The sequence below is a fragment of the Saccostrea cucullata genome, unplaced genomic scaffold, assembly GCF_032062105.1.
Source record: "Saccostrea cucullata isolate Sc308-1 unplaced genomic scaffold, CSIRO_AGI_Scuc_v1 ctg1177, whole genome shotgun sequence".
NCBI lineage: Eukaryota > Metazoa > Mollusca > Bivalvia > Ostreida > Ostreidae > Saccostrea > Saccostrea cuccullata.
The window spans coordinates 209488-236108 of NW_026924569.1; the positions used below are offsets into that span (position 1 = coordinate 209488).

The following is a 26621-nucleotide window of genomic DNA, read 5'->3' on the forward strand; positions in this document are numbered from 1 at the left end:
CAGAAAATTTTGCTTTCTGAAGACACAAATTTTATAAAAAGAATGGCAACATTTGATAACAAAAAAAAAAAAAAAAAAGACAAATAAGAAAAGAAAGAGATCATTTGAGCTATAGAAAAACATAATTGAGCCCGCAGCTTATTATTAGAGATAAATAATACCTGATTAACAGAAGTCTCCTATATGCATCTAATGATGTATGATAACCATCAGGAATGTGCTCCTCCTCCGGGGCATCAGTATCAAACCAACTCTTCCAGGCCTTCTCATTTCTGGACACCTTTGAATGCAATTTTATGTAAAGGTTTACCATAGTACAAATTGAGTTTTTTTTTTTTTAAGGTGTATTATACCTGGAAATAAAGTTTATGAGGTCCAAAAAACAGAATACACCCAGATAAGCTTTGACAAAATTAATGCACATGCATGTGAAAAATTAAATCCTTATTTTTTTATTCAAAACTTATACCCATACTTTAATTATTTGAAAAATAGATCAAATTTCAAGGTCTTGGACATGATGCATTTATCAATTTATATGAAAAAAGAAACTGCTTTTATAATAATAGATTTGGAAGAATGTAAAGATACCTGATTGAGAATTTCAGAAAACTGTGGTAGTCCACTAAGTTGCACCAAGTTTAACCAGGTCATATCAGAAATCCACTTTGAAGGTTTTGGCATAACAGCATTCAAGTCAAGTGCAGCACCACCTGTATAGGACATTACAAATGCTTTGCACTATTCTCTGTAGAGGAAAATACCTATAGACTACCATGAATGGCCATAGGCCACATTAATTACCTGAGCACTTTGGCTAGAGAAAAGCAGAAACCAACTAGTGCTAATTGTAACGGGGACCGTTACAGATGTTCCCCAAACGCTCCCCAACTCCCTTTTCTAGTCATATTCCCTGTAAGCGTAATTAAATAAGACAAACTCTATGCATTTGAGACTTTAACAACGTTTACCAAAAAGTGCACTATGTTCATTCAAATTTTATCATTGCACACTTACACATGTTAATGCATGTGCGTAATGACCATATCATATTGTCTACACGATCTATATATTTTAATATGCTAAATATCAAAGTATTTAATCCAAAAGTATAAAAAAAAAAACGCTCATTCAAGTGTATTTTTTATTTTACCCATTTCACGTGCACGCACGTGCATACATGAGTATGGTGACCATACCTTCTTGTAGAAGTCCATTACATCTATCTATGTTCTAAATCTCACCCCATTTGGTTGAAAACCAAGGGAGTTATAGCTATGTAAAGTTTCAGCCAATCAGATTGCAGCGCACGTACACGCACATGTATGCATGTGCATGGTAACCATACCTTCTTGTAGACGTCCATTATATATATCTATGCTCCAAATCCAATCTTGTTTGGTTGAAAATCTAGGGAGTTATAGCTGTTTTAAGTTTCAGCCAATCAGATTGCAGCGCAAGTACACGCACGTGTATGCATGTGCATGGTGACCATACCCTCTTGTAGAAGTCCATTATATGTATCTATGTTCCAAAACCCATCCTGTTTTGTTGAAAACCAAGGGAGTTATAGCTATTTGAAGTTTCAGCCAATCAGATTGCAGCGCACGTGCATACACGTGTTTTCATGATAATTGCTATATATCATGTTGTAGGATATCGTAATGCATGGCTTTGTTGAAAATTTCAAAGGATTTCGTCAAAAAACAAGAAAGATATTGAGACTTTAGTTTCAGCCAATCAGAGCAAAGCGCACGTGCATGCGCGTGAGATCTTGCTATTTAGACCATGTCATCTTGTCTATACTACTAATATATCCTTACATTATGAGTTTCAAAGCATTTCATCAAAAAATAGAAAAGTTAAGTCAATATACCTTATATTGGCCATTTAACGTGTTGCACGTGCTCGCTCTTGCAAGCACGTGCGCGCAAAATGACCTTCGTTCGGCAAATCTACATAACATCCCTAGTGACCCTAAAAAGGTTTTACCTTAGTCGGATGTGTAGTTTACAAGATCACTCAAAGACAAAATTTTCCCAGGAATAATAATAATAATAATAATAATAAGAAACAGAGTAAAAACAATATGTTCCCCAACTTCGTTTGGGGAACATAATTCAATTCAGAAAAGTTTAAATTTATAAATGCTATATATAATCCTAACCTTCCTCCACCACTAAACGGCACTAATTAAGGATAATTCCATATCTCTTTGACTTATTGCAAAGTTTGCAAATAGATGGATGGACAAAAGATAGCAGAATAAACTTGGAATTAATTTTAAAATTTAACACAGGTGAACTACTGACTAGAATGCTTGTTAGATATTATATATTACCTTTGATAAATGTTTGGAATTCTTCTGGTTTCACCTTTCCTGTTTGCATGTCGATCTTCAGAGTCATAAGCAAGGTGAACAAAAATTTGTGTGATTCATAAAGACCTCTACATGTGTATCTAAAAACCTCAAATGTTAGATACTCTATGATGTTTCCAATTCTTTTTGCTGTTACTGGACTCTTGTCTGATCTGTAAAATACATTGTAAGATCAATCCAATTAAAATTAAATATTAGATCTGCTCGCATACTCACTACACAACATCTAACAACATCTCATTGAGGGTCATGTCAGAGGCCAAATTCTATCAACCGATCAAATCGTCGCCTGCAAAATCATTGTATATTGTATACTGAACCGCAAAAGAAACGTCGCATTTTTAAAAGAAATATTTGATAATATGAAATATTGTTTGTAAATATTATAATCTGTGCTAAATATGCATGAACACGAAATGTGAACTCTACAATCATTTAAAGGTAAGTTACGCTTCACTGATTTTAGAAACACGTTCAATTGTCATTGAATCTCTAGCCTCCCGTGGTACACACTTTCCAGCATTAAATTGAAAAATGTTAATGCTCATGCTTTTCACGCTTCATTATGGGTTTATACACCGCGAACATTTAAATGATTATCAGGATAAGTTTTGAAAGCAGAGCTATGCCACGTTTGAATCGACAACAAAGGGACCAAGTCATAGGAAGATTGCATGCTGGGCAAGCTGCCAGGGTGATAGCAAACGACTTCAACTGCAGTATACGCACAATTGAACGTTTACGCCAACGTTTCAATGCAACTAACAGCACAGACGATCGCCCACGTAGTGGTAGACCACAAGTTACAACGCAAAGACAGAACAGGTTCATAGTGCGCCAGCATTTGAATGACCGATTCACAAGGGCATCAGAAACAGCACGCAATACCATTGGAACACATCAGCCACCCATAAGTGACGACACAGTACGTCGTCGGTTAGCAGCAAATAACCTCAGATGTCGCCGTCCATACAGAGGTCCTGTCCTTACACAAAGGCAAAACTGGCGTAATTGACGATGGAGGAATGTCATCTTCTCCGATGAAAGTCGATATTGCATTTCCACACACGATGGTCGAGCAAGAGTTTGGCGAAGGAAGGGTGAGCGTTACAATGACAACTGTGTTATGGAAACTGATCCATGGGGCGGGCCGAGCATCATGGTGTGGGGTGGCATTGGCCTGTATTCGAAACTTGGCCCCGTTGTTTTCCAGAATCTTGGTCCAGGCAGAGGAAATGGTGTAACAGCTGCCCGCTACATTGATCAAGTCCTGAGGCCTCATGTTGTACAGCATTTCAACCAACATCCACACAAGACATTCCAGCAAGATAACGCGCGTGCGCATACAGCCAGAATAACTAGGGACTACCTGCAGCAGAACAACATCGCAGTTATTGACTGGCCGGCTCTTAGTCCCGATCTAAACCCCATTGAACATTTATGGGATCACATCCAGTTAAAGCTAAACCAACAACAACCAAGACCGACAACTGCTGCTTAACTTTCTATGGCGTATGAGCGTGTGTGGGCGACTATTCCTATGGCCTTCATCAATCGACTCATCAACTCTATGTATCGAAGATGCATGGCTGTAATTAATGCCAATGGTGGCCATACACGTTTCTAACGGAAGTGCACTCAGGACAATAGGAATCTGTGATATTGACATTATTTGACATTAAATTGAATGTGTATAACTCTAAAACAAATGTTAGATAATTAAAAACACATTACATCAATTACATATTCGTTATTTTTTATTTCAAAATAAGTGCATTACTTTTTCAAAATCTAATGCAACGTTTCTTTTGCAGTTCAGTACATATTATCAGCGAATAAGTCTAGAGTTGTTCCGAATTTGACCTCTGACATGATCCTCTCTTGGATGTTGTTAGATGTTAGTGTAGCGAGTATGCAAGCGGATCTGAATTTTATCTTAATTAGGTTAATTGTAAGGTTAACTTCTAAGGATAACATAGCTAGCACTTGATAATGATTGCCAACTTATTAGAAAAGACAACTATTACCACTAATCAGTTTCTATAGGAGTTTATGTGGGAATTTTTTGAAGATCTAAAGAGACTCATTTTTTTTCCCTCATATTTTCAATTTAAGCACAGAAGCGTATTTGTCTGATGGACATTTGTAGTGGTAGTACATATTTCTTTGGACTTCCTCCAGTTGGCATCTATGAGCAAATTTGTTGCAGATACCCTTTGAGATATGCTGAATTAGGGCAGACACACATAGTGATTCCACTTAAATCCCCTTTACAACTTTTGTATATGTGTTGAGGTGGGTGGATAAAATTAAGGATTACATTTTTAAGTTGTGATTTGAAAACGTTTATTGTAATTGTTAGGCCATACCAATTTCTAATATAGTTCGTTGGATTCGCCGCTTCTATTTTCAACAAATCCAAATTATAATATTATAAAAATAAAATCTGCGCGCGCGTCCAAAAATATCCGAATACAATTTTTTCTCTCGACTTTTTACACATAAAAGACTGACAGAAGCGCGGGATTTCGTTAGTTTGTTTGTAACAGTCTGTGAAGTTTTGCAAGATATCTGTGTAACTGTTCGTATGTACCAGGGGTGAGCAATTAGCATCGGGGCTACCATTTTGGGGAGGGGGTCGGGCCAGTTGTTTTCTGCAAGGAGATAGCCCATCGGGCTAGTAAAAAATATAACAACACACAATACATGACAAGCACAATCGGTATTTTCACTCGTTTTTTTGCTATAAAATTCCTAACCAGTTAAAATTTTGCAGACAACATGCTCCTACTGTCAATAAATCTCCATAATCTTATCTGTTTTGCAGTTCTATCTGACTTATTTACTTCCAAAAACGATCGTTTTTCCTAATCCGAATTTCCTCTATTCCTCCATTTATGGTAAATACATGCAGATATCTCATTAAATTATTTACGATCACACAATCAACTAAAAGATAAGTGTTTTAAGAATCACATTGAATGTATTTATTGATTTAAGATGAAAACAAAATGAATTTGATTTCATTCTGAATGAGCTGGTGAAATGATCAGAAAAAGGAAGATAATTTATTTAAATTAATTTTAATTTTCTTTCATTATAATTTATGCACGATTAATATTGATAGTGAGAACTTTTAACTTTAATTTTAAAAAGAATGACCTCAGTACCCTGACTCTTTCAGCAATTAATTTCTTCTCAACATTAGTATTTATTTTAATTTTTGCCCCTCTATTCGGGCTAGTGCATTTTCACTTAGGGCTTATAACTTGAAATCTGCCACTAGCCCATGGGAAAGTACTTGATTTTTTTTTTCAATTGCACACCCCTGTGTACTATAGTTAAAAACATTCGGTACACAGCAGTTCCATACACAGCAATAGAAATGGAATCAGAGGGGACGTTTGAAGCTTTGTTTTATGAAACGATAAAGAGAACACCATCAGCATATGAAAAATACATGTAACGTTTCTGGGTGTAGTGGTGGTTTTTGAATACTTTGTATTCTTTTACCACTCTGTGGTTTACCCTGTTACAGAAATTATACGTGGGTCTCTTATTTCTGAAATTTACCCAATAATAAGAAGAGATTGTAATTTTCTATAAATTTATTAAAAATCAAGAAAATCAGTTAAAACAGCTAAAATGTCAGGAATTTACTACAATTTGGGCAAAATCAACAAAAAGTGGCAAAAACTGGGGAAAATGGGTATTTTACTCTCAAAATGGGTGTTTTGCCCATAATTTGGTGAGTTTACCCAGGAAAAGCATGGGGACCCAAAAACAGTGGGTTTGAAAAGGCATCAGCCTACCCGATCTTATGGTACAAAACGTACCTATGGGTAGAGTACCAGTCTGATGGGCACTGAAGGCACCATGCCTGGTTGAGCAGCGCAAGCACTACTGGCGTTTGTCTCTCGGATCGTTTATTATATACCTTTTGGTTGGTAGGTGCGAATTACCTCACGCGCGAATAACGAGCGGTACCGCCAGTATTCGCGCGACATTTGTAAACAACTTTGCACCAAGTAAACAAGGCTTTAAAAAGTATTACAAACGCTGGAAAAGGATGAATTATTGGTTGGGAATTACTTTGGAGATGATGCCAAGTGTATTTCGAGTTACATCAGTTGAATAACAATGCCAGACGGCCATTTGTTATAACGATGGGATTAATCAATGGAGGAAATTCGGGTTTGTACTATACAACCAAACAATATTCGTTTGATAAACATATACGATGAATTATAAAGCCTACATTAATAACATACGATGATTGGTGATATTCCCATGATATTTACAAATAAAATTACGACATGTACATTTAATATTTAGGGCATAAATTGGGTTGATCCAATCTTGTGGGTTGTTTTGGGTAAGGGGAAAATCTGTAACATACAGTACACACAAGGTTAAGTAAATATTGACAATATTTGTTAAACTTAAAATTAAAGAAAATTTAAAAGTGATGCAATTGCGATTTCAAAACCTCCCTTACCAAAGTAAAATTATTGCAGCAATATTGCTGCTATATTGCGGCAACATTGCGGCAACACATTTTTGTCACCAGAAACAAGCTTTTTGGGTTAGGGAAATATCACCGCTAGCTGCAACAACTTCTGGTGCCATTCTGGCAATACTGCCAGAAAAAATGAAATATCACCGCTAGCTGCAACAACTTCTGGTGACATTCTGGCAATACTGCCAGAAAAAAACTTTCTGGCAACATCTAGGATTACCCATGAGCCATTTGTTGAGCATGCTCAGTCATTTACTTCCTCTTTTTAAATAAAGTGGAGGGAATTCAAAGGCAGGCATGTTTTGCTTCATTACTGACTTGTATCAAGTTAATTAGAGTTGTTAATTGTGTACAGTGGGATTAGTCAAGATGAGTAGTAAGACTGCATAGTGTGGAATGACTAGAAAAAAGAATTTAAGCAGAATTGTAGGAATGTGTACTCTGTTTCCATATCATCAGACTTGGTGAGTCAAAACCAATATTCTTTTTGAGATGAATGATTCAATGGAGATAAAACTGGAAAAATTATATGTGTTTCAATTAGTGCTTGTGATGCATGCATACTAGACTTCACTTGTATGTCTATATATCCTAGAGTAGCAGAGTTGCTGGACATTTTCACAGTGGCATATTAATATTGTTTCTATAAACTTTTTTTATGCAACCGTCTCGATAGATCAGGGGTACATATTGTTTTTGTCCTGTCTGTTTGTTTGTAAACTTTAACCTTCACCATTACTTTTGAACCAATGAGAGATAAAGATTTCATATTTGGTATGTCTACTCTACTAATTAAGTTCTTTCAAATGACATCAAGGTCAATGACCTTGTGACCTTGACTGTGACCTATATGCTAAAAATAGCTTTTTCGAATATTCATCATAACTTAAAATTAATGAAAGATAGAGACTTTATATTTAGTATGCATAATTCACTAATTAAGCTTTTTCAAAAGACACCTGAAGGTCAATGACCTTGAGACCATGGCTGTGACCCATATCCTTAAAATAGATTTTTTGAACCTTGGACATAAATCTTGAGCCATAAAAGATAGAGAACTTGTATCAAGTATGCACCCTTCATTAATTAAGCTCTTTCAAATAACACCAAGGTCAATGACCTTGGGACCTTGACTGTGACCATATACAATGTACTTAAAATAGTTTTTTTGAAACTTCGACATAACTTTTGAGTCATAAAAGATGGAGAATTCATATTTGGTATGCACCCTTCACTAATTAAACTCTTTCAAGTAACACCAAGGTCAATGACAATTTGACCTTTACTGTGACCCATATGCTAAAAATAGCCATTTTGATCCTCTGCCATAAATTTTGAACTATAAGAGATAGAGACTTCATATTTAGTATTCCTACTCCACTAATTAAGTTCTTTGAAATGACACCAAGATCAATGACCTTGTGACCTTGACTGTGACCCATATGCTATAAATAGCTTTTTCATCAAACTTTATTGCCACCAGGCGCATAGTGTTTCACAAACATATCTTGATTTTCATTATGATGATCAACATAATTTTCTATCTGTTCAAAGAAGAGCAGAAGTAGCTATTTCTTATTGACCCTGTGGCTTGCTATTATAATGTTTGTTATATTCCTCAGCACAGTTTGTTAATTGTTAGATTGATAGATCATTATTTCTATTAAATACCAATTTATATCTAACTTACATATGAAAAATGATATTGCCGCAATATTGCAGCAATAATGCCGGAAGATGTTGCCAGAAGGTCAATATTTTGGTAAGGGCTGACATGACCTTAACAATTTGCACAGAATTAAACAGAAAATTTATAGAATTGAAACTACCCTAGTATGTCAAATTTGCAATGTTACGAGAAACAAAAGAAAGACGCGTTTTCGCATCTTATGAGTGCATCAAAAATATATTCTCATCCAGAAAAAATAATACTAAATCATGGTAATAGAAAAAAGAGAAGAACTCAGAAATTTTTCCACTAATATTAATTCTATTCGCTCGCCTCATAATTTTGAAACCCAAAATGAAAAATAATATTTGTAAAATATTTTCGCTCGCTCGCCTCACTTTTTATTTTTGAAAATCCGAAGAACTATGTTACAAATTGGTGTGGCCTTAGCATGTAATATATTATGTCATATTAAGTAATTTATCATCTAGCACAGAGAAAACAATACTAAGCTTGATCTCTATTAGACCATTTAGGGTAATGAACTTCTTACAGCTAGGTACATTGTACCAAAGTTAATATTGTAAAGCAAATTGCTGTCAACATGTTGATTTGACAATATCTTTCCAAGTCTGTTGAAAAATCTTTCTTAGGCTATATATAATTGAAATTCTGGTTCTCAGGCCCGCGCGCATCCGTTTTGAGGTAGCCGCATTGCTAATTTTATTGTATTTTTGATAAATAAAAAGTTGGTACTGCGGAGGCCAATCCGGAAAAAAAAATTTCCGACCTCATTTGTTTCATCATTTAGTATTCAAATATCACTTCCGGTAGCCATTTTCAATGAGATTTTGGCTACTTCGTTTGAAAATACATTCGAGGACATTACCTACGATGTTTACACGCTGATAAGCAATGGATAAAGCAGAAATTTTGACCAGAAATGGAAAGTATATCTGTGATTAAAAAATTATCTTTATGTTAAAGAAAATTCGAAAATTAAAATTAAAAAAATACCTCCCTCATCTACTTTATTGCCAATAAAATGATAAATAAAATGCCGCCCTCCCGCATCAGTTTTGGAGAAAATTGGCCTGAGAACCAGAGAATTAAATTTAGATAGCCTTAGATGCACTAGGCTAGAAAAATTGAAACTTCAATTAAAGCTTTAATCCATACTGTAAATTCAGTTTTGTTCAAATTATGATCCCCAGGGGTAGAGCTGTGCCACATCATGAGATTAAAGTTTTACATAGAAATATTTAGGAATATTTAGTAAAATATCTTCTCAAGAACAACAAAGCCAATTTTAGTCATATTAACTATACAAAATCACTCTAAGGTAGTGAAGATTCCAAATTAGTAAAATCCTGACCAACAGGTATAAGGCAAGGCCACAACCAGGGATCAAAACTTAGCATAGGAATATGGTGGGGATATTGGACCATGGGCCTTTTGTTTATTTATGACTTACGATCAGGTCAAAGGTTCAGAAAAGTAAAATTCTTGCTTGTGCTATTACTTTGAAAAAAATTTGAAACTGTGAAAGATAGCATATGGCAAAATAGTTACTTGTAATCACAATTGATTAAATCCTACCTAAGGATATGTCATGACTCTGGAATGAGGTCAAAATCACAGGGATAGAATATAAGACTCTAAAAGTAGTAGCCTTATTATGAAAGTCCAGGATGTCTTAATGAACAAAAAGGTTGGCCAAGACCAAGAGGTCTGCACTCATTCTAAGCATTAGCCATGAACACAAAGATTGGTGAAGACCAAGATGTCTGCAGTGATTCTAAGCATAGCCATGAACACAAAGATTGGTGAAGACCAAGACATCTGCAGTGATTCTAAGCATTGCCATGAACACAAAGATTGGTCAAGAGGTCTGCAGTGATTCTAAGCATAGCCATCATAGGCGCTTGGGTCAAGGATACTGTATTTTTTCTATATAATGTATTGTCAAGGAAATTCGAACTTTACTCTAACATTTTTTTTCAGTGTGCAGTGTTAATTTTTAGTTTTTTGTAAACCTTTCTGCTTCACATACACTAGAATGTCACGGAAATTCAATTTTATGCACGCTTTAAAAATGACATATCCCACTGTATACTAAAAAGAAACAAGGCTTGCAACTTCATTTGCCCCTTTCCGTGCCCCAGACTCAATTTTTTCCTCTTAAAAGTTATATGCGCCGCTTACCAGCTGAATTACCAATCCCCATCTCTGCAAATAATTCTTATACAATGATAAAAATCCTCAGGTATAAACTTTTCATCCATCTTATATTTTTAAATAATTATTTTCTCTCCAATGTCGGCATTTTTCTCTCGTTTAATTCTGTAATCACGGAAGTCCCCGGAATTACAACTGCCAAAACCCAAAACGGGCGGACAGAAATTTATTTGACAGTTCTAAAAATCGCAAGGATCAGAGTATTTGGCAATTTAAAATGTCTAAAACTTCTTACCTAATCACTGACAATAATATGATAGTATTAACCTGTATCATTAATCAAAGGAAATTAAACTTTAACATATAGACGAAACGGGGGGGGGGGGGGGGGGGGTGTTTATACCTTATCTCAAACACTTGTGTTTTAGGCGAAACATTATAAGATAAATTTAAGAATAAATAAAACATTGCGCTTAGTTTATTTGTACAACAACTGCATGTTTTTCTATACTATTACTACAGGTGACTTGATCTGAAAGACGCGAAAGGTGTGTATATGCCTGCAACCAGAATATATTCACCAGTTAAATCTTATTAAACAATTTATCTGATTGCATGAAAAATATTTTTACCAAAAAAAATAAAAAATTACAAAAAATCTAGTTTTGAATATGCAGCTCAATACAAATACCAGTTACACCAGAATTCGTTGCTTAATCAGAACTACTTTATGCCCGACGGAGGAAGGGGGGGGGGGGGGTGATTCAAGTTGGCATCTGTAGACATGTACATTGTCCCCTAACACAGTATATTTCTTTCATCGAAACAAAAGTTAATCATCATCTTCTACCCTTCACACTTTTTACACATTTGGTGCCAAATAGTTGTTGTATCGAGAGAGAGAGAGAGAGTTTATGCCCATTGAATATTTATTGAACGTCCCACACCTTTCTCATGAAATACAGTTTTAAGTTTAGACAGCCTCTTTCTTTCGTTTCTTTCTTTTCTTTGTTTTGTTTTTTTATTTCCTCATTTAATTTTTTTTTGCTCGTTAAAGTTTTCACACAATAATTGATTTCGATCAATACACACTTTTGAACAAGTGGATCGACGAGACTCAGCCCCCCCCCCCCCATTCCTTCTATATGTTAAAGTTTAATTTCCTTTGATTAATGATACAGGTTAATACTATCATATTATTGTCAGTGATTAGGTAAGATGTTTTAGACATTCTAAATCGCCAAATACTCCGATCCTTGCAATTTTTAGAACTGTCAAATAAATTTCTGTCCGCCCGTTTTGGGTTTTGGCAGTTGTAATTCCGGGGACTTCCGTGATTACAGAATTAAACGAGAGAAAAATGCCGACATTGGAGAGAAAATAATTATTTAAAAATATAAGATGGATGAAAAGTTTATACCTGAGGATTTTTATCATTGTATAAGAATTATTTGCAGAGATGGGGATTGGTAATTCAGCTGGTAAGCGGCGCATATAACTTTTAAGAGGAAAAAATCGAGTCTGGGGCACGGAAAGGGGCAAAAGAAGTTGCAAGCCTTGTTTCTTTTTAGTATACAGTGGGATATGTCATTTTTAAAGCGTGCATAAAATTGAATTTCCGTGACATTCTAGTGTATATGAAGCAGAAAGGTTTACAAAAAACTAAAAATTAACACTGCACACTGAAAAAAAATGTTAGAGTATAGTTCGAATTTCCTCGACAATACATTATATAGAAAAAACACAGTATCTTTGACCCAAGCGCCTATGATAGCCATGAACACAAAGATTGACCAAGAGGCCTGTAGTGATTCTAAGCATAGCCATGAACACAAAGATTGACCAAGAGGCCTGTAGTGATTCTAAGCATAGCCATGAACACAAAGATTGGCCAAGAGGCCTGTAGTGATTCTAAGCATAGCCATGAACACAAAGATTGGCCAAGAGGTCTGTAGTGATTCTAAGCATAGCCATGAACACAAAGATTGGCCAAGAGGTCTGTAGTGATTCTAAACATAGCCATGAACACAAAGATTGGCCAAGAGGTCTGTAGTGATTCTAAGCATTGTCATGAACACAAAGATTGGTCAGGAATAAGAGGTCTGCAGTGATTCCACTTCTTTGAATGAGAGTTATCTTTTCTTTCTCATATTACCAAAACATGCCTTAATTTCCCACGATATAACAATTTACAATGCCAAACCTAAATTTATTAAACTCAGAGTGACCTGTTCAAAATGATAAACTAATCCAGTAATCGAGGACCGTATTGAGGAGAAAACTTTGACAAAATGAAGGGGTCAGTGTTTTATAGATGGATAAAGGTGAGAGATTGCAACTTTCAAAACAACTCTCCAACCCATCTAGGACAGGGATGTACATGCAGCCATTTGAATCAAGGAAAAACTTGGGAAGCGATACCTCGAATTCCCATTCATTAAGTTGCAGGGATATGACAAGGAGCAACATTCAAAACCCTGACTGCTCCTCCATTGGTTGGTGGAAGCAGCTCTGGATTTCCTGCACTTTCAAGTTCCAGAAACATGGAATTCAGGAGCAATAATCCACCGTCCCCTCCACAAAGTTCAAAAAACCTTATTTAGTTAGAAACACAACCCAGCATTGAGTGATAATCTGGGAATGGCAAGACTTACTATAAAAAGAAGTAAGTGTTTTGAGTATCATGGTATTTGACCCTTGACCTAGTGACCACAAATCAGGCCCCGGGATCATGAAGCATCTTAAGCTTAAGTCAAAAAATGCCTTAGATGCTGAAATTTTTTAGAGGTCAAGCAGCCCAAAATGAAAATGCTTTCTGATTTTGTATCATCAGCCTGCTGTTGCATGCAAATTATGAGTTTCCTTTACCAAGTTTTAAAGATTTTATAGATAATTGAAATTTTGACTTAAGTCTAAGTCTGTTTCATGATCCTGGGGCCAGAAGAGGTAATCTACTTTTCAGAGACTGCAAAAGTACCAGGTTTGATGTCTCTCAAGCAAAGTATTCTCAAGATCTAGAGTGGACAATACTTGGTCTACCGACTGACATTCCGAAAAGTGTAAACCAATGTCTCTTTTTTCAAGGGGGTTAAAAATAAAACCTCTTAAAACTATTTTAATCCTATGATTACTGAAATGTAATATTTAGAAACACTTACCTTGACATTGATATATCAAACAGTCCCAAGAACTGCTTTAATGAAGTCTGATACATTCTGTTCACCACACTCATATCACAAATCAGAAAGTAGAGTATACTGCCTCTTGTTGCAACTATAATGAATGTTCAAACATCTTAGAAATCTTACCTTGTTTTACTTTTTTCTTTCATGAGTTTAAAAGATTCCAAGCAATTAAACAACAACATAAACTATTGAATAAAATATTTGATCAACTCACTTTTATCATTTTGTAAAGCGAGATAAAATTAACAATATTTGTGATATTGAATCTTAAAATACAGTCAAACTCTGCTATCTCAAACTTGATGCAACCAAGGAAAAAACCTTTCATATCCAAGGATTCAAAACATCAAAGGTAAAATTTTATAAGATCAAGTCGTTGGGACTTTCAAATCACTTCAACATATCCATGGTATTTGACATGGCATTTGAGATGCTGAAGTTATAGCTGGTTGCAATAGACCTAACGGATTACACTGTTTGTGACGTGCTGACGCTTTGCTTGTCGAGAAGTTTAAATACTACGTCACATTCTCGCCATATCAAAGGAAGTAGCCGAGATCGCGTCTCTCCCATGCTAAAGTCGGTCAACTGCAATGCACATCGCAGATGTTTAAAACGGGTTTACAAAAGTCCAGTCGTCCTTTTGTCGAATATTTCCTGCACAAATCTCATTAAACAGTTGAAAAGAGCATTATTTATAGTATATGCATTTTTTAGAGTCCATAATGAATTGTAGGCGAGGTGATAATTTTATTTTATAGCCATTTGTGTATATGCCACTGTATACATGCAATATAAAATGATGTACATGTTCATGTTCAATATAAATTGCTGGATTTTTACGTATTCGTCCTGGTCATTCTTGGATGGTATAGCATTTTGATTGTTTCAAATCACTGCTGATAAAAAAAATGATTTTTCTGTGACAAAAAAATATTCCGTTTATGTATTAAACCCTGAAGTGAAGGACTTTAGAGCTAAATACAAGTATACATAGATTTTTTTTCTATATGTATACCCCAACATACGTATCATATCAGTTTAATATGTACTTTAGTATCCATACATTAATGAATATTTCTGTCGAGAAGAGAAGCATTCATAATTGTCAATAATTATGTCAAAATATTAAATTAGAACTTGTACATAGAAAAAATACACATGATAGTTTCTCTCTCTCTTTCTCTCTCTCTCTCTGAAACGTTTCAGTGGCTGCATACATGTATTTCACTATATTGTATCATTGATGTTTAAAATATGATCTGGTATTTTCGTTACAATGTAATTTGGCACTCTGAATTTTTTAAATTATCAGTATAAAATATTTAACCCATTCTGATTGCTCATATACAACATACTGCTGCAGAATTTTTAGATATTGTGCATTACTTAAAGAGTACCCCAAAACACATTTTCGCAAATCCTTTATAAAACTGAGATTGCAGTAGGTACATGTATACCCATAACAGGGACACAATACTGAGCACTACGTCTGCAGAGATTTTGCAAACATAAACACCCTCCATATATGGGAAGGGGGATTTAGAAAAGAAACAGGTGCAATTTCAGCAACTTTGGGACAGCTTTATTACATACTAAGACAATGTTAAATAATTATGCAATTCAATTTATTTTCCCCCGATCTAATGCGCTATTCCTTAATATAATACGACGTTTAGAGAAAACGGCTTCCAATATACTTATCACCAATTCATACTTGAAATGGAATATTTATATTGTATTAACACAAGTGAAAGAAAAACAGAGCTAGAAACGATTGATCCTTGTTACAGCAGCTGCCTATATATAATATATACACACTGAGAAAATGACTACAAACACTGTGTGAGTAAAGGGACACCCAGGAAATGGCTGGTGAAATTTCTGTATGTAAGTCAGAGGTGGACTTATTTTCTTTCTTTTTTTTCATCTGAAAAAAAAGTTTGACTTGCCAAAGAAAAAAGGGAAACTCTATTTCGAGTGTGTGTGTGTGTGTGTGTGTGTGGGGGGGGGGGGGGGGGGGTGAAGTACTAGCCAAGGACAGATTATTTATTTTCTTGCTGGTCAAAGATAGATTATTTATTTCAAATCATTTTTTCGAGAAAAAACTACTCACTTCCAAAATCTGCCAGGCCCCTCTCTAGGAATCAGGAAGTGCGTGTGTATTTAGATTTAGGCTTCATATTCTGTCCTTCGGTATTAACTATACTATACATACAAAATTTGTTAAAACAAAAATAAATTGAACTTCAATCGAAAAAAATTGATAGTAAATGCACACGTCTCCCCCAGCCTTCCCTCTTTACCATTTCACTCGAATATATGCATAGAGAGAGGGCTCTATTTTTCATCAGTATTTTGTACTAAATTGCAACAATCTCAGAATGCATGACTTGGATTGATACGCGTAACTAATAAATCTAATGATCGACCTGATTTTTATACATGTACGCAAATATGAAAAAATGTAAATTTTGCGATAGAATAAAATAATCGACAAATGTAAATACATGTATTCGTAATGGACTGAAAAAAAATCATAAAATGCTTTAACTGATTAATTCAACTTTTAAAGACATTAAACTATGCAGGTAATATTCAAGAAAACGACATCAGGATTAAACTATGCAGGTAATTATTCAAGAAAACGACATCAGGACTGTCTACTCCATTTTTTGAACGCAACAAATAAGCTGTATATTGCAGCTGATCGACTTTACTTGGTTGAGAAGCGGGCTCGGCTACTTCCTTTGATGTGGCGAGAATGTGACGTAGTAAATAAACTTCTCGACAAGCAAAGCGTTAGCACGTCACAAACAGTGTAATCCGTTAGGTCTATTGCAATCAGCTCTAAACAGTTTTTGCATTTCATATTCAGAATAATGATGAATGGCAAAAATGTGTTGCTCATTATCTCAACTAAAAAAAAGTTAAGTGCTTTCAAATTTGTCCTATGTGTTAAATAAAAGTTAAAAACCAAATAAATCTCTCAACACTGAAAAACTATGGGTTTATTATTTAAATTTCAAAATTTTTCTTGATACAGATGAATTTAAGTTTCTAGAACTCTGATATCTCAAATACCATGGACATGTAAAAATGATTTGAAAGTTCCATTCATATATTCTTTAACTATATATTATTCAGATACTGTAGAATTAGAAAACATTGCCTTGGTTTTAAAATCTCTATGTTCACAACTGAGGAATTTTCCGTGAACATAAAGCCATCATAGATATTGCCAACAATGCATTCATCTATTCATACAGTTTAATAAACAGATTTTTTTCTACTTGGTAATAGTAAAATATTAACTCAGTTAAATGTATACTGTAAAAGCACAAATATTCGTGGGGGATTAAATTTCGTTTATTTCGTTGTTAACAATATTCAACGAAATTAAATCCCACACGAAATTTTATATGACTATATATTGAATAGGGTTACTTTCAAAACAACGAAATTAAATGCCCACGAAACTATTTTTGATTACAAAACAACGAAATTTTATGCCCACGAAAATTTGTGCTTCTACAGTATATGATAACCCTAGGTCATGACAAAAAGGGGTTAAAGTCACTTGTTGCGTTTTTTTCCCTAATAATAGTAGTTTACTATAACTTCTTTGTTTTCAAAATTTATTCATACAATTAAAAATATTGCGCTACGAGAAGGTCATTATCTGTGGAAATAAAACCATGGTGAAATGCTCAGATATTGTAAATTGTGATATATTGAACACATGAAATTAAAGACATTAAAGTATCTTAAAGTTTTTTCTTGGTCCTATCATACGAGATAAAGAGGTTTGACTGCACATTGAATTCAATAGGAATACCTGGTCTAAATTCTTCTCGAGCTTCATTAATCTTGATTTCTGTTTCAGCTGCCACAGTTAACTTCTCACTGACTTCTGCAGCGGTAACTTTTGTTACTGACAACACTTCAATGAGGGATTCATCATCTACTAGGGATCCCTGTCAGAACATTCCATACAAAAAATAAGCTGTATTTAAGGTCTTCCGTTTCCAACGGAAGACCTTCTACTGATTCTGAAGATTAAGATTATTCTTATTATTCTTTTTTTTGTTTTCTTACTAGACGCCAACTTTGAGGCCTCATATCTCACTCAATTCTCAATGGATTTTGCTCAAATTTTAAGACATTATAGACGGTAATAAACTCTAACAGAGTGCTGTCGATAATTTCAAAAAGTCACTTCCGGTTTTGAGTTATTTCCCTTTAAACGAAAAATTATATGCTTTCATTTCCAGACAAAGGCTCAGAGACCACGAGAGCTGGAGCAGAAATTTTACTGGTTTTAGATAGCAGAAGGATTGAAGTTGTGCACATCGTTTTTTGTTTTTCGATTTCTCTATTCAAAATGGCGTTATACAGGGGTAAAAAAATAGAACGCCTAAAAGAGCGAAAATTTACACGTTTTCCTTTTTATCTTGAAAACTAAAAATATTTTGTTAAGACATGTTGAACAAAAGTTGTGAATAAATGCAAGGGCTTTCATATCATACTATTCAAAAGGGGCTGGCCCCTATGATTAGGGATTTAGGGAGCTTGAAAGTTTTTGCTTTATAACTCAAAAACGGTAAATATTTCGATCTGGATTATACGAACAAAATTGTTCTTTGACACCTTTTTAATCTGATGAAAATGTTTTGTGTTCGATTATACCGGGGGTATTGCGTAATATGTAGTTGAAAGCAGGCCAGGTAAACAGGTAGCGTTTTTCATTCGGAAAGGAAATCAGACCTCTTCATGTGTATAATTTACACAAACTTCCTATCAGTAATAAACCCTATGGTATTCAATTTTAATTTTCTTCTAAATAGGGCTTTATACGTGCTTTACGGATCACTATTAAATTATTTATAACGATTAGTCTTTCTTTTTTATTTATTATTAATTAGTTTTATAGTGAACACGTCTTCATAAATGGAATATATTAAATCTATCTTTATACATTGATTATTATAACAATTATAAGTTATTTTAACTCTATGCATCGAATAATTCACGATCATTAGTTGTATACATTTGGCGATCTCCAAGATCGCCTAGATGTTTGTAACAGTTATGTAACCCAACACCCGAATCCCACGCTGTCGATCGAGGTCACTAGTGTACCAGCCACCTGTCGTAAACAATGCAAGTGTCTGTGATCGTGTTTAAAATCCATTGTGTACAAAGACCTATCAATTTATAGAAAATCATGTTTTTAATTTATCAAATCAATAAAAATACTTCACCGATCTTTCATTTAATCGTAATTCGAAACACTGGTGCATAAATCATTTTGAATTGTGATCGCTTTCTTTGGCCTGTTCACGCAAAAATTATTTCTCTATTCCGTCTTAATGTATTTTATTTAAATTGTAATTTAAAAGGGGCTTCGGCAAATAATTATAATTAGTGATGGAAGTCTTGTGATACGTAATGTACTATTATGTACGTTTTACTTTTTACCATCACTCTTTCGTTTCTCCATTATTTTTTTTTTATATCAATAAACACTGAACGTTAAAAAAATACTTTAAAATATACTATTATTCACGTATTTGTAATAAACAGTTTACATCCAGCTTTGTCGCTTTGTGTCTAAAACTTTGTAGCCCAGTCCTCATTTACAAGCACGTGTCCGCAGATAGCAGCGGGTATGTCGATTTGAATATCAGTTGTGTACTCCGATAGTTACAAATGGAAAATTGGGTTTGAAATCATCATGATCATGTCGACTCCTTTCATATCATTCAATTTCACTCTATTTCAGCTTGTTTTAATCAATCGTAATCGCCTTTATTCATTTCAAGTTTTATGCTTTTTATAGCCGAAAAAAAAAACACGAGCTAGGTTTACACCATTTTTCCCTGTATTTATCGAAGTGGTAATTGTTTTATGAATCTTAAACTACTAGTACGCATGCATGATAATTGTAAGTGGATTTAATGTTTCTAATTCACAGGGGGAAATCCAACATGAAATTAAGCACTTTTGAGTTTGCAGTTATTTGCTACTAAACTTAAAATGATATTGTACAGAATGGTATACTATTTCGTCCAATAAACAGAATATTTTATATGCCTGTACATGTACAATGTCAGTACAAATTTAATTGATGCAAAGCAGAAAAATTCTTTCACATGCAGGAAAGCACGTCAAGATATTCAAAGCTGAAATAGTTTTCAATTCTATTTCAGGCTGTTTTCAAAGGAAAATAAAAAATAATTTTATCGCATTTGCTCATAAATAGATTTATCGATGTTAAAAAAAAAATCATATTCATTGATGTATAAGAATTTATTGTCATCAAAATGAAGGTGTGGCCCTTTCCGAGCCTCGATACCCTGGATCTTGATTACGTGATAATGCTCATGGTTTCTGCAGAGCAGGCTATGCTGCAAACCGGTGCAAAATCAAAAAAAAATATCTTCATGATCTTTGTGTCATTTGTAGATGTAGAGCAAATTCAAAACAATTTTTACTAGAAGTTGAAAAACTCCTCATTTTTTTTATTCACCATGCACTTTAATCACATCATCATTATCCGGAAAATCAAGAGATTTCTTTTCAAATCTTACACACTCTCAGGCTGGGGAGTATCTGATGTAAACTCTTTTTATATGACCATAAATTATCAATGATCATGAGATATTAATGACAATGAAATTGAAATATATTTCAACATTTAATATTAAGTTTATGCAAGTTTTTGAAATATTTTACGCATGATTTTTACTTGTTATAATTTACGAATTATTTTATTGAAGTAATAAAAAAAGTCTCATTTCCCCATGTGCACTCTCTAACACAATCACATAAAGATTGGCCGCTACCGCAGCCGATAATAATTACATGTTTTATATGTATGAACTTTTACATAGAAGAGCGGCTAAACATATACATGTACATCCAGAGCTTTCAGAATACGATTTTACAAAATTAGAAAATTCGTTATTGCCTATTTATCATAAAATATAAATTAAATTCTTTCCTTAATTATTGAATTCCTATGTATTTAACTAGGTACTTAAATTATCGATTCGCTCTGATATTTGGTTGTATAATGATTACAATGTATATAAACGTCCATCTGGTCAGTCATTGTTGCTTGACGACGTCTTGTTTTCTCCTCTCACATTGGTAGCGCGTTTGAGCAGCGGTATGAACACAAACTTGTAAACAAAATAAACGGCAATTCACAAAAAAGGAAAACCAGAAGAAAAAAAGTGTCTGTGTAGGTGAAAAACACAAATCATTAATTTGTTTTTGAACGACCCCATACGTTTTTTTCTTTCTCCCATGCATTTCGACTATACAGAAAAAAGATCACTAGAACCTTTGGTTATATTAAAAGAAAGGTGTTGGACCTTCAAACGGCACTATATCCGAACAGCTATTATACAGCCTATCACGGCGTCAATAAAAGAATTATTTAGATATTTCAAAAAATACTAATTTCATTCTAAGAAAAGCCACGCAGCTGTATACAGACATTCCAAAATAATGTTTCATGGTCCGACAGGTTGTTAAATTCCTCTCATCACTATAAGTACCCCATCCCTCAAAATGAATACAATGTCTTCCTTCTAAGCAGAGAATGTCAGTCGGTTGATTTGTTTTTGTACATGCATATATACATGTAGTTTAGGGGTTGAATTCCGAGACTGAAAGTTACGACCTATTTTTATGTAAACCAATAATCATACATGACATGTAATGCCCTGCCATGAATATGGCCAAGGCATTTGGTGTTTGTCGGACGTCTTCCATCCTTTGCCTTTAGCTCAGTTCAAAGCTCAGTTTCAAACAAACTATCCAAGATATTTTTATCAATCTTTATATACTGATAGTAATTAATTAGAGTTATGCAATTGCATTAACATTTTTTTAAACTTGACTTTATATACATGTATTTACCTCACTTTTCTTAAATTAGTGTTTAGCTCAGTTTTAAACATACCATTCAAAATGGTGTTATCAAACTTCACATATTGATGCATACTGATGAGAGCTATTTAATGGCATCACCATTTTTGAACTTGGCCTTTCTTTTGACCTTGACCTAACTCTATTTATCTCAATTTTAGCTCTAACGAGAGTTAGTTATTGCTTAGCACAAGGTTATTTGGAAAGATCAAGGTCACACGTACTACTATTCCTTTACAGTCTTTTTCCTAGCGAAACATTGTAAGTTGCTTCTCTTACAAGGTTCTCTTACAAGGTTTTTTACTTGTATATCTTTAGTTTGTGGCTTTTGACCTCGTCTTCTAGTCCGTAGCTCCAATGGAAGACCTATTCGTTGCTTTGCAACGAGCTCGGCTCTAGTTTTTTCCATTATTCAAAGTAGAAACTCGAGATTATATCAATGTTCCAACAAATTATAATAATGTCAGTCCACTATAATGGTTTTCAAGCATTTGATTAAAACTAGAACTGTCCAATAGGGACAAATACCCCCGCTGGGTTTTTCAGAGTAGGTGCCAATTCAGAAATATTTTATGGATCTAGTAAGAGGTATTCACTATTGTCTAATAAAATGCCGTGCCACAGCAAGATAAGCCCATCAAATATTGTTGATAATCATAAATTGGTTAGGGTGCAAGAAAATTAAGTAACCTTAATTAACAGATTGACACAGATTTCAATGATCTAATTTCCATTTCTTATCATGTTTAAAATATTGTACATACATCTCTAAGAGACTTACAATGTAGGGATTAATTAAAACAAATAATACATCATATAATTCTAAACTGGCTGTGTTAGAGCTTAACAAATATCCATCTGCAGCTTTAAATTGTTTATTACAATATTATGAAATAATGGAAATGCTACAGTCTAATAAAAAAAAAATCAAAAATTAATTATTCTTTAGACTATAAAATTCAAGTGAGACATGACTGCAATTTGTTGCAAATATATAAAAATTGAAATGTAATTTTTTTCAATGAACACATGTATAATTAATTTTAATTATATTATACAATACTAATTCAGTTTTAATCATACACTAAAACATCAATTTGTTTTAATTACATTACACCAATTGAAAGATCTTTATCTGAACTACAGCCATCAAGAACTCTTAATTAACACAAGCAACTACAAGGCCATTTCTTTTTACCCAACTCCCAAGAGGTAAATTAAGATTAGATCTAGAGATGCTCTTGCCAGTTAACCCCCGACAATGAACTCATTAATTTCTCTCTAATTTGACATGCACATTTCTGCTATCAAAAATTCTCCTTGACCAGTGCTTGATAATTATGCCCATGGGACAAACTGAATTCCTCTCAACTCATTAACATTTGTTATAGAATTTGCTGTAAAGTATATGACAAAAAATTAGTTTTTACTTAATTTAGCATTTTTTAATAAGGATACAACTATATTTTTTACATTTTTAAGGATTATGAAATTTAAAATTTTAAAGATTTAGTTTTTTTTTAAAAAATCACTTATATTAAAGATCACAGTGACCTTGAAATAGGTCGTGACACACCGTCTACCCAAGATGCATAAATTGTCCAAGTTTGATGATTGTAAGTCTAATAGTTTTCTAGTTATGACCCAAACAAAATCACAAAATAAAAAAGAAAATACGCCTGTAAAATGCAGAAAAATCATTCAATCATGATGAAAATCTCAGGTGCACACCTTCACATGGTGAATTATAAGTGTATAAATTTTCAGACAAATCCATCCAACACTTCCTGAGAAACGGTGCGGACAAAATCTTGTCTACAGACAGACGGACAGACGGACAGACAGACAGACGGACATGGTGATTCCAATATACCCCCCTAAACTTCGTTTGCGGGGGTATAATAATATTTCAATACGCAAGTTTTGAGATTATCTCCCTTGGTAAACAGACAGGTGGGACAGATATTTATATAATGGATACATTGTATCATCCATATACTGGTTTATCATATACATGATTTTCAGGATACACTCTACAACTCAAGAAGAACCAAATTAATGTAAAAGCATCATTTTTTAAAGCAAAAAATTGTTAAAAAAAAGAAAATATCAGTGGATGTAAGACTTTTCAGACAAGAGATGAGATATGCATAGTTAAGCTTGATAAAATCATCAAATGCATCACTGCTTAACATTATTATCTAATCAATAAAATTTAATATATTTAAATGCCATAAATATTGTTTATTTATTTATTCACATTTGTATACAGAAACAACCTTTCCCACCTCCATGCTGAAATGGATACTTTTTGCGCCTCTATCGTAGGAGAGTTACAATCTCGAAATTTGCGTATTGCCCGGTTGTTTTAATTTTATGAACAGAGCCATTTTTGGAGATTCCAGTCATAAATTATTAATACCATAAACATGCAGGCACTCAGTAATGCTGCATCAAGCTTTATTTTTTAACTTTTTCAGTAAAAATTAAACTTTTATATTGAAAACTATTCAATTTATCACATCACAAAAAAGAATTAACTGAGAGATTGAAAGATTCATTAGGACTCCCACATTTCTTGCATGGCCTTAATAAAGAAATAAGAAAAAATACCTTTGTACTTGTCAATTTGTATAACAAGTTATCCTCCAATTCTTGCATTTTCCTCTTGTTTGAATTCACATCTAGCATCAGTTTTGCTCTGTCAGCTTCCAGTTCCTGTTATGAAGAAAAGCAACTAATTGTATAATCCCTGCTTTAAATAAAGAAGCACCATGACAGGAACAATACTCACATTCTTTTCTTTTAAAATAACAAGCCCCAAAAGTTGATCCTCCAATCCTTTCATTGTGACGGTAAAGTCTATAATTGATGTCCTAGCACTCACCTAGAAAACAGAATCATGATTCACAACAAATAAACACTTAAAATCACATGTGCATGCATGTACTTATTTCTAGCCACATTTAGGCCATAATAAATAAATTGCTAGATTCTCATCCAAATTTTTTTAAAAATCGAGGCGGGCGGGCGGCTTTTATTTTATATTTTTTAAATTTTGCAGATTTTTTATTGACCTGGTCAATCGGTGTAATTTTATCTACAATACCCAAATAAAAGTCATAGTAAAGGTTCAATTATCTCTTACTTCACATCATCACCAATCTTTTTCAACCAATGACCCTTATTTAAAATATATACGCATATATTACAGCAATTACCGTCATTTCAGCTGTCAAAATCATGCCGACTTTCGCGGGATAGAATAGTAGATGAATACCGATCCCGATCAGAATTAAGATGAAGAAAAACAGAAATAAAAAAAAATCGAGGCGGGGGTATAAAATCAGGGCAGTTGGGGATGAGAATCTAGGAATATTTTTATTATGGCCTTAATAAATGCATACAAATATATTATTCATTCATATTTTTATTACCATTAACAGCTAATTCAAAATTAGTATACAATATGAAATAATCTGTTTTCATCAATAGCAGATCACACATTTTAAAAATTTTACTGAAAAATAATCCTTTCACAAGCTGTTTTAGGAAATTAATGTAGTAGTTTTGATGATGAGAGTATATTCAAAATTCAATAATTCAACATCAAATATGAAATAAAGTATAAACCACTCAATGAACCTTACTTCTGGAGTATAGGCTGGATTTGCTAACTTTGTCGTCATGTACAAATAAAATCCTTTCATTATGTCACACTCCTTGTCACCAACTTTGACCTACATTAGATTAAAACAATAGATTATAAGCAATATTGTAAACCAAATCTGACATTAAGAGACTATCACTAATTAAAATCCATCTGTATGATTTCTTTTGCTGCAGCACTCCATTACTTTTCTGGAATTGAGTTTCAATTCACATGTACACTGAAAACAAGTTTTTATACTATACATAAGATCTCCCTCTTGGTGTTATGCTTGTTAAGACTTACAACAAAATTTTTTTAGTCATATTTTAATTTTACTTTGAAAAAGTGTGGCACTGCTGGGTTTTGCTAAAACAAAGTTTTTTTTTGGGGATGGGGGGGGGTGGGGGTGACATCATTTTAGGACACACACACAAAAAAAAACCTTTAAACTTTTTCAAATGAAATACACAAATAAAAATGATACCTTGTATGTTGAGCCAGATTTAATAAAATTCTTTTCCAAAACATTGTCCAGAGCTGGATCTAGTTCTTCCTCTATATCCTCAATCAGAAGTGGACGGCCGAGTGACAGAGAATCCTCCAAATGACTTCGGAAATATTTGTGATTCAGGGAAGTCACCTATCATCATAGTAAAGGATAAAATCTACACGTTATAGGAAGAGAATGTAATTTTAATGATAATTATTTTGCTCTGTTTGGTTTGAGATTTAATAGGAATGAGCTATTTATTTATGATTAACAAATTATTTACCTTGACATCTAGGTGTTATAACAGTCTTCACGAAAACTTTTCAAACTAACTGGCCAGTCGGACCAGTGAACTTTCAAAATTTACTGGCCCACCAAAATTTTTACTGGCCCCTTAATTAAACAAGAGGCCCATGGGCCTTATAGGTCACCTGAGCATCAAGCAACAACTTTTCAACCATTCAATTTGGTTCATTTTTGGTTTATTTTTTAAACCAGAGAGGCCATGGTGTACACAATTTTGAAAGAGGCACCATTTCTTATCATAACTATACACTTAGGTAGCCCCCCCCCCCTTCTCTATGTTACCATTGACTTACATGCCCCA

The 26621-nt window shown here is 33.8% G+C and overlaps 1 protein-coding gene across 1 annotated transcript in view; it reads right to left on the bottom strand.

Annotated features, from left to right (window-relative positions):
- Nucleotides 1-26164, bottom strand: part of LOC134266728 (dynein axonemal heavy chain 8-like) — a gene marked incomplete at its 5' end in the record, with an annotated part of 101370 nt that extends 75206 nt beyond the window's left edge. Inside the window, 9 exons of the mRNA XM_062748948.1 lie at nucleotides 162-280; nucleotides 592-713; nucleotides 2342-2532; nucleotides 13905-14019; nucleotides 17770-17908; nucleotides 24486-24590; nucleotides 24667-24759; nucleotides 25523-25612; nucleotides 26009-26164. Of these exons, the coding sequence (XP_062604932.1) occupies nucleotides 162-280; nucleotides 592-713; nucleotides 2342-2532; nucleotides 13905-14019; nucleotides 17770-17908; nucleotides 24486-24590; nucleotides 24667-24759; nucleotides 25523-25612; nucleotides 26009-26164 (1130 nt within the window). The remainder of the gene's footprint in view (nucleotides 1-161; nucleotides 281-591; nucleotides 714-2341; nucleotides 2533-13904; nucleotides 14020-17769; nucleotides 17909-24485; nucleotides 24591-24666; nucleotides 24760-25522; nucleotides 25613-26008) is intronic.
- Between the last annotated feature and the right edge of the window lie 457 nt (nucleotides 26165-26621).